Below are 9,393 nucleotides of genomic sequence, written 5' to 3'. Positions count from 1 at the left end.
GTTAGCCAACACCAGCAAAGGCCACTAAACTAACATGTGTTGTATATTTTTAATGCAGATGAATGTGTGTAAACATGTTATATTTCTTTACAAAGTTCCCTTTTTTGATTACCGTATCAGTTGGTTGCTACATATTTTTCATTTGAAATAAGTGCACTGCATACAGAGCGCAGAGCTATTGAAGCAAACAGACAATGAAGACAAGAACTGTTTAATAAATGTTCATTCAAGTTCAGAAATTTTGATAAATGAATAAAATTGTTTTATTTGATTAAATAAAACATATCTTCACAATGTTTTGGCCACCCAGCTCTCCACATATCTTCATCAGGCATTGAGAAACCTGCATCTGTCGAACACTAACTGCAACAACAGATACGTGTCAAACAATTAAACAATATGATCATATTCTCACAAACTGATTCTACTCAAAGTTCATTCGGACTAGCAACAAAACAAGCAGCCCAAAGGCCTCGGCACAGAACATTCTCATACAACAGTTAGTTATCTGTGTGAACAGGCAAAGGAGAACTCTTCTTCTGCACAACAGAGACACGGTGACGCTCAACAAAGTTCAGAGCAAAGTTATGCAAGAATACAATATACCGAGTACAAATATAAACTACGCAAGTAGAAATATATACTAGGTAAAAAAAAATACCATTACACTAGCGAGCTGTACCCAGCATGCCGTTCGGCGGTGTCATTTTATAAATGTACAATTATTAGTGTTACAAATTGTTTGTGTCACAAACTGTTGTGTCGTGGTGTTTTGCCCTGTTAAAGAGCGTTAGTTGTGGGTTATTAATAGTTGTAAAGTCATAACCATGACTGGGGGCCCTCTCAATACACTTAAGACAACTAGCTCCGACCACAGCACCCTTAGAGACGAACAATATATCTTGCTGCCTGTTGAAGAGTTACAGCAGTTGTTTCGGCTCTGCACTGGTACGGCGGTGTGTGAAAAATTAATATCATACGGGAAATTAAAACCGGTATACCGCCCAGCACTACAACACCTTAACCGTATAAAACCTTTCTGTTAATAAGCGCATAGCCACAACCAGCTTTCACAACCCTGCCTAACCGAGGACCTGTGTTACTGGAAAATAAAGACGGGAAAGGCTCAGTCGAAGCCGTCCTCAGCTTAACTACGCGTCGGATATTAAACCCCTACGCAAACATCTACGGTGACAATATGGACCGTCTTTTTGTTATTAACGGTTTCACTATTGGTATTTTACCAACTTCTAGTGTGCAATATTACAGTAAAATCCCGTTCCTTCAGTTCCACCAGAGCGGTTCCTCCTCCCTGAAGTCCTCAGACACTGCATCCCACTAAGTCTTCCTCCAGTTTTTCAAGATGGCCTCCGCTGCATCGAGAGTACTATCTTGCTGTTGAGAGAAAGGGAAGGTTATGAAAATAGTGTTTTTCAGAGAAACCACTGCACCACGTCCAACATTAATCCTAACATCATTTTGGCAGTTTTGTATTTACCTTAATGAAGCACAGGCGAATGTATTTCTCAAACTGCTTCTTGGACTCCTCTCCAACAAACGCTGTGACTGGAATGGCTGCCAGTTTCTATAGAAAAGATTTTTTAGAACAATTCATTTTTTTAAATGGCTGCAATGAGAGAGCGACTTAAGAGTTAAGAAGTATTGTACGTTGTAGGGAGCTAAATGAATGAACTCAATTCATGTACCTTTTCTTTAATCATCCACTTCACAAACTTGTAGTCGTAGGCTTCGTCCTCGTCCTCGACCATATGTGACAGGTCCTGGTCTACAGCAACCACAGAGCACAGATGAATACCCAGCAGTGCATCTCACTGCTCATCCACGAGCACGTCGATACAAAAACTGGATGTAATGAAGTTTCCATCCGCTCATTAGCATAACGCAATGTGAAAAACATTGCTGGTAGTAATTTACATGAATAGTTAGAGTTTATCAAATCACGATTATTAGCCCGTAGTAATCTACCTGAAAAATATGAATCAAAAGCTATTTCATTTATTTTTTCTATATTTGTAAGGGCCAATAGTTGTTTAGTCTGGCAACATGTTTTAAGTTTTTATGAATTTCAATCATTGAGTTATCTAAAATGATTTTAAACTATTTCTTTGCAATTCTTGTCAGCCATTTGTTAAGCACATATTGATAATACACACGCTTTGAATTTGATGCAAACAAGCATTCAGGTGCAAATATAACAGTATTTTAATTGCAGAGGAACTGCTTTTGCATAAAGTGATCTACTCTGCTTTAATCTGGTAATAATGACAGCTTTGAGGGATTAATTCTTCCCTCTGCGAGCTCAAGCTTCCATTGCACTTAGATTCTTGTGTCACCTGTTCAGTTCTTCTCTGTGCGGAACTTTAACGTCAACACGAAAACAAAACAACATGTGAACGGAACTAAATTGCAGTGAAAATGAGCTGCCAAGCTGGACATGTCCACACAAGTTAAGCAGCAGTGGTGCAAACGTGCTAGTGATGTCGGTTTGAATGTTCAGATACTCACTGAGAGACGTGACGTCCACCAGCATGAAGTAGCCTCCCTCCGGGATCACAGGAGTCATGCCGGTCTCTTGCAGGATGGCAGCCATGCGGTCCCTCTTGCCCTCCAGTTCTTCTGCCAGTGAGGAGAAGTAGCACTCCGGCTGACCCATCAGATTAAAGTTTCGCAGCAAGCCTTGTGCCACAGCCTCCTAAAAAGACAGACAGGTTTCTGACTTTAAAAAAAAAAGAAAAAAAAAAAGATCGGATGAAATGTTCCTTTGGATTTCGAGGAAGAGCTTCGCAAACTTGCCTGTAAAGGTGTCGGGCAGGTGTACAGAGTATTCTGCATGACCGTCTGAAGATGCTGTATCAAGTGCTCTGGTCCTATCGACCAACCAAGCTAGGAGACAAGAATTTCAGCTCCATGATGTGCAAGAACGGATTGTTGAATTTTAGAAATCGTGTTCCGAGTGAGTCAACAGATTTCTTACCTTCCATCCGGTTACACTAAATGTTTTCCCTGCACTGCTGATGGTGATCGTTCGATCCCACATTCCAGGCAGAGTGGCTTAAGAGAAAGAAAACTACATCAAACCTTCATGAAATTGAGTAACCGCACTTTTTAAATTGTCAACATCAGGAACATAATTTGACAACAACAATGTTTTCTGTAGAACTGTGCTGGTGTGTACAAAGAAAATACTTAAGATGCTCTTCATGATAGGAATAGGCAATGTAAGGCCGCAATCAAACCAGTCTTTATTACAGTGACATTTCAGGATTTAATCGTTTCTGTGCAATGGAAACACAGAGAACTGGCTTCCAGAAGCAAAGTGAATGCATGTTGAGTCCATGAATAGGGTTTGACAGCAGTGGATTAACTCGTGTAGTTAGCGACCGAGCTTACTGGTTTGCTGTTAACAAGCCGCCCAATACCTTGGCAGGATATTGCAACCAGCTAGGGCTAGCATGCTAACTGCTAGCTAGCATGTGACCAGTTAACTTGCCAGTCACAGTAACTCGCCAACTTCCTCGCCGAGCTTCCAGCAACGACTTATTTCACGAGGACACGTGAATCTATTTTAATGAGCGACTTTCTGCTGCGTGTTTTAGACGTTTCACTCTCTGCAGCTGTGCGTAAAGAAGGGAGGAGCTTCTGTTGTACATAAGATGGACGGGGGCGATCGGCTCACATTGACTTCTTTGTCAGACGGGTAAGTTGAGCGTACCTATTTTGATATGTTGGTGTCCCCTGTAGATGAGCCACTCATAAACCTCATCACTGAAGCACAGAGTGTCATGTTTAATACAGAGGTCAGCGATCATCTGCAGCTCATCTCTGGTGAAAACCTGAAGGAAGAGGACAGGACTTCCTGTCAGCAGGCGTTTACATCTGTCAGACCTAACGAGGGACGACCGTGACGAATACGTACCTTCCCGATAGGATTGTTGGGGGTGTTGATGATAATGGCCTTTGTCTTAGAGTTGAATTTACTGGAAAGCTCATCCGGGTCAAGAAACCAGTCGGCACTTGTGATTGTCTTCTTTCCAGACTTCTGAAATATTGCAGAAGACATTTCCCTCAAATCTACTAAACCTACTCAAGACGTGCCGCAGGTTGAGTACAAACTGTACTTGTGGTACATGAATGCCAAACATCAGCAGCTGCAGGTTCAACTCACGAGACGTAACGGTATCAGCACAGGCTTGGCCCCGGCCATTCGCACCATCGGTAAATAGCAGTCGAAGAAAGGTTCTATTATGATGACCTGGAGAGAGAAACGTTACACAATAAATACTGGGAGCATGTTTATGAATGTATATAAAATCAATGAATACAAACAACTCTGTATGAACCCAGAGAGAGAAATGCCAGCACCTCATCTCCCTCATCCACCAGTCCTTGCATGGTGCTGAATAGGGAACCATAGCCTCCTACTGTGACCAGGATTTCTTTGAGGGGGTCAATCTGGCGTTCGTAGACCTTCCCATAAACCTGAGAGAGGGCCTTCACCAAAGATGGATGGCCCTTGCAAATCAACAGAAGACAAAAGTCATAAAAACGAGGTACAGTAAACGTACCACAATGTCAATTTTCATTTGACGTGATTGCTCCAATCTCAACATTTGCAAACAGCTTTTAATACGTGATGGGGTTTTAGCTGGTAGTTGAGTAAACTACATGTCTGGTATGGTTGGTTATAATACAAGCTGACAATAACCAAACGTTCCTATTGCACTGCAAAATCAGTCTAAATAATAAACTTCTATTTTCAAATTTGCTTTGATTAAATACCGCTTAACGCTGACTACTGATTCATTCTAAATTACAGCTCATTAATTGTCGTGACCTAATTTAAATTCAAGTCCCTCGGCTACACTTATCCTTTTAAAATGGAATCATAAGAAATGTTAATGAGAGAGTTTACCCCAAAATCATTTTTATCAATCTAAATTGTTTTGGTGTAAGTTGTTGTGGACAGTTTTACGTAGATTATCTTCAGTGTCTGGGTCATGATTTCTGGAAAGAGACATTTGTTACGGTTTTTTAATGTATTTTTGGCGCTCTGAGCACCACAAGTGCCACAAACTCCCGTTACATTACAGAAGGCAGACATCTCTGCGGCCGATATCTCCAACACTCTTCAACTCAAACTAAAACAATCAAGATTGATAAATAGCACTTGAAATACGAGGGAAAATATGGATTTTTGACTTTGGGGTGAACTGTCATTTTAAATAACTAGATTCCAAAAACTATTTGCTTTTAGCAGTAGCGGACCATGAGAGGGTGATAACAGTGAGTTCATCAGTCTTACAAAGCCCCTGGTGTACTGGTTCATCCGGTCCACTGATGCAGCCTGCGCTAGAGCCTCCTTGACATATGAAGGTGGAGGGATGTCTGGGAAGCCTTGGCCCAGGTTAACAACAGATGGGTCAGCTGCCAACGAAGTAAATGCCACCCTAAATTGAAAATAAAACAAGCAATTACTTGACAGGACTAGATATATATACATTTTTTTAAAAGGCTTTTGACCAAAGAACACATTTCTACGAAAAACAGATGAAAATATATTTTAAACTGCAGTTTTTCACCCAAACCTATTGTTATGATTTGATATCAACATTGACTGACGGCTATTTTTTTCTGTTCCAAGCACAGCCAACAATACGTGCGTTTTCCTTGCATGTTGATGTACATTAATTCACCATAACGAAAAAGACACAATACAAATACATCAATCCTTCAGTAAAAAACACTCCCATTTAAATGTGTTTAAATGGCATGTATCAAAATAAAATCAAAGAGCATGAAGAATACAGAGCTACAGTACTTCACACACTACATGCCAGACTTACTTTGCTCTTGTCTAACATCAGTTCATGTCATAACAGTACAGTGTGAAACGGAAACCTGATCAGAGGCTGTGCCGTACAAAGAGAGCAATGTTTTACTCACCAGACATTCTTGTCCAGTCCCTCGATTCTTTTGGCGTGTGTGTGCCGTGACGTCATCATCTGCCGCAACGCAAAACGGAGACGCATTAGAGATACACCTTAAATTAACATCTTTCGTGTTCCTTTACATTTTGCAATCCCAACTACTGACTTCTCTGTCCAACAAGCTGTGCGATGTAAGTAAAATAATCATCAACCAACTCACTCTGATGGCAAACGCTAACACACCAGGACTTTGGTCAGTGTCTGTCGAACTGTTGAGACCATGTTAGTGCATAATCTGAATGCTTTATCCAGCAGTTTACCGGGGACACTACACCCTCACTGCACTGGTGTTAATAAGCTGAGCTATTAAAGCAAAAGTAGTACCCAAGCACCTACAGCTTTCTTACAACAGTGTCTAGTTTTACGAGAAGTCCTGCCAATACGTTTATCACCAACCGCATAACATAGCTACATTCAAAGAGCTTCAGAGTGGGCTTACCTGTGAAGTGCAGAACCTTCTCCTGCAGTTCACATTAGCCGAGTGACGTGCAATAAGCTTGGAGCGAGTCAGGACTTGTCGTGCAATGTTCATGCTGCACAAAAAGAGAGAGGAGATGTACAATGAGAATGATTTGTTCTCCTCGTGCCCCGTTAGAAGTTCTGCGTACATGCACATGATTTGGTCACACAGGCGGTGTATGTTGCCACCTGTGCATCTATTTGCAGTTGTTGGAAGGTTCATGCTACTGACATTTTTTTCCACAGCACCACTATTCTTAGACACCAATAGTTACAAATGTCACCACAGATCTCAGTGTGGTGGCTAGATCTGACCGACACGCTGCACGTCTTCTCTGTTCAATATACATTTGATGAATACTACTTTTAAATGACCAAAGAGCGACATCAGGAATTAGACTAACATATGTTGGTTGATGCATTAGTTCAGTTTGAACAAATAAACATGACATTATGTCATAGTTAGGTAAAGTATCAATGTCATTCTAACTTCTAAAAAAGAGAGGTCATAGAAACTTGATCAAACGCACTAAACAGTAACTTTGACAATATACGAAATAATTTATTTGCTTTTCTGTTTCATCATTCCGTATGTTTGGATTTTATTCTGTTTTTTTTTCCTACAACTCTTTACATTCAGTACAAATAAATCAATATATAGGAATTTGGCTGAGCTTTATGCTATCTGTCGGACTAACAGTGTATCTGAAGGGCTCACCTTGGGCTCCAGAGATTAGACAACAGCCTTTTCTCACTGCTTGAATTTGATTTAACGTTGCAAAACTACAACAGTAGATGGGGCCATTGTGCTACACATAAATCCAGCAGTCAACTGAAACAGTTGCAGTCCTTGGCAACCAACTTGCATAGTAGCTAGCGTTAGATGAAAAGGCAGGACACGTGCATGTTGTTAGTATGATTAGTAAACCATTTGCTATCGTTAGCTAAAGCTGAATAGCGTAACGCCGCCTGTCAGAGGTGTTAGCTCGCACTTGCTAGCTAGCTATAGCCAACAGTGGCAACATTCAGTTATGGCTGCCAAGCGAGCTTGCTGTTGCGTTAGCTTTCAGATGCTATTAAAAGGAGGTGGTGACAGCAACTGCCGCCGGTCCTTCTTTGAGATAAACGTACCATGTAGCGTGACTGATAGAGGTTAAGACACCACCAGCTCAGCAACCACAACTTACGTATCGTTACACTGAATTGGCCAAATCAGAGCTCCAGTGAAGAGTAACGGTCAGGAGGAGGTGACGTCCTCTTTGGCTGGAGAAAGGGGTGCTGCATTTACAGTTGTCGGAAATTGGCATTATTTACATGTCGGCCACGGACAATAGCCATGAACAGACGAAGCAAATGTGGCTTTCATTTAAAAAATAAATACAGCAGGGTTGCAATAAGTCCTTCTCAGATCGTTTTTTGGCATTCCCTTGTATCGTTACCTTAACATGGGTTCAAGACGATAACAAATACGTTTAAAAAAAACAGTCATAGGCCTCCTGACATACATTGTATTCTCTTCATTTTATTCAGACACTGCATTAGTTGTTGGCTTTTTAATTGTTTAAACAGATTGAACAAGATCCACTTGAATTGTGCACTTAGACTGTATATCAGAAGGGCACGGCCACATAACGGGTCTTTATTACTTTCTACGTGGTGAACTTGAAGGCAGCATTGTCCCGATCTGGATCCCAGTGTCTGAGCTGAATGGACCATATAGGAACTGATGTAGGTCGACACTTGACGCACCTTCGAGAAAGCTCTGTGCTTTTACAACGGGAAACAATTCCACACAAACAACAAATGTACAGGGGGGAAAACAACTGTTTGACATTATGAATCTTATTTTCTTGAGATGTAACAATATATTTCCTGATTCCTTCGGCCACATACCAAATGAGGGGGACAGGGACTCCTGTGGATTTGGCAAAATAATTTAAGAAATAACCCCAAAAGGTTTGCCACCCAAAGCATTTTAAGAATTGTTGAGACAGAGTTCCTCAATCATTTAAATATATTTCACACAGATCAATGTAGCTACTGTGAATATGTTCAATAAAGGCATTCCACACCTAAAGGAATTTGATGATGAGCTATCTAAATTGTGTTAGATTGTGTAAGAAGGAGACACAGCACCTTTTAGTAAAGCAGCATGGGGGGTTCTGCCAGGGCAGAGCTGAGCGGCCTGCTGCAGTAGCTGGAAAGAGACAAGGTGATTGTCGACATAGAAATGTAAAGAAAGACGATACCTGTCTTCCTCTATGTTGTGGAGGGGCTTTCAATATTGATAACACCTGAGACCAAACTTTCAAGGAGTTTTGGATTGTGAGATAATTCCTGTATAATATTTCTATGTTTAGCCTTTGTTGGACTATTAATGAATGCTGGGAGACGGGGACGCTTGCAGAAAAGCTGCTTGATAAATGCAGGCATCTCTTCCAGGTTTCTATCAGGAGGGCAACGACGCCAGCAAGCCCAAATGTATAAATGGCCGGGCATGTAGTAGAGTTTGAACTACTAAATCCACCTTCGCACCTTTACTCAAGTGCTTTTCTAGAAATGCAAGGAACCTTACCAGACCAAATGAAAGATGAAACGGCAACATCTAGTTTCCTGAAGTAAGATTGAGGGATGCTCACTGGAATGGGCTGAAAAATGGATAAAAAACCTTGGCAAAGCTACCATTTATATGGCATTGATGCGTCCCACCGTTGAGATAAGACAGGCATTAAAATAAATCAATGTTTTTCTCCAATTATTTCACTTTTTTAATGTTAATTATGCCCCAATAACAAGCCCAGTTTTTTTGCAATACACAAACCTATGAATTTGTCTAAGACAATCTTAAATGGGATGGTCTTCAGGAATGCCCTGTGTACCACTTGTGATGAACGCGTTAGTTTACTCTTAACCCAATTTTTCCTAT

At 40.9% G+C, this 9,393-nt stretch overlaps 1 protein-coding gene across 4 annotated transcripts; it reads right to left on the bottom strand.

Annotated features, from left to right (window-relative positions):
- Positions 1-239: 239 nt before the first annotated feature.
- LOC306694763 (kynurenine--oxoglutarate transaminase 3) lies at positions 240-7,734 on the bottom strand. 4 transcript variants are annotated; one of them, XM_079157751.1, is made up of 14 exons: positions 7,599-7,720; positions 6,448-6,541; positions 5,965-6,023; positions 5,324-5,468; positions 4,384-4,533; positions 4,187-4,273; positions 3,938-4,060; positions 3,734-3,854; positions 2,996-3,072; positions 2,815-2,904; positions 2,527-2,713; positions 1,707-1,786; positions 1,499-1,585; positions 240-1,395 (listed from the first exon to the last, which is right to left on the bottom strand). In XM_079157751.1, exons 2-14 carry the CDS (start codon positions 6,538-6,540, stop codon positions 1,339-1,341), a joined length of 1,356 nt encoding a protein of 451 aa, XP_079013877.1. In that variant the 5' UTR covers position 6,541; positions 7,599-7,720; the 3' UTR covers positions 240-1,338. The 4 variants fall into 4 exon arrangements, with proteins under 4 accessions (XP_079013877.1, XP_079013878.1, XP_079013880.1 ...); XM_079157752.1 differs by lacking the exon at positions 7,599-7,720 and adding an exon at positions 7,186-7,218; XM_079157754.1 differs by lacking the exon at positions 6,448-6,541 and having other exon boundaries at positions 7,655-7,734.
- Positions 7,735-9,393: the final 1,659 nt, after the last annotated feature.

The sequence above is a fragment of the Pholis gunnellus genome (genome assembly GCF_910591455.1).
Source record: "Pholis gunnellus genome assembly, chromosome: 4".
Taxonomy (NCBI): Eukaryota; Metazoa; Chordata; class Actinopteri; order Perciformes; family Pholidae; genus Pholis; species Pholis gunnellus.
Note: the sequence above shows the minus strand (reverse complement) of the source record. Positions and strands in the feature narration are given on the sequence as shown.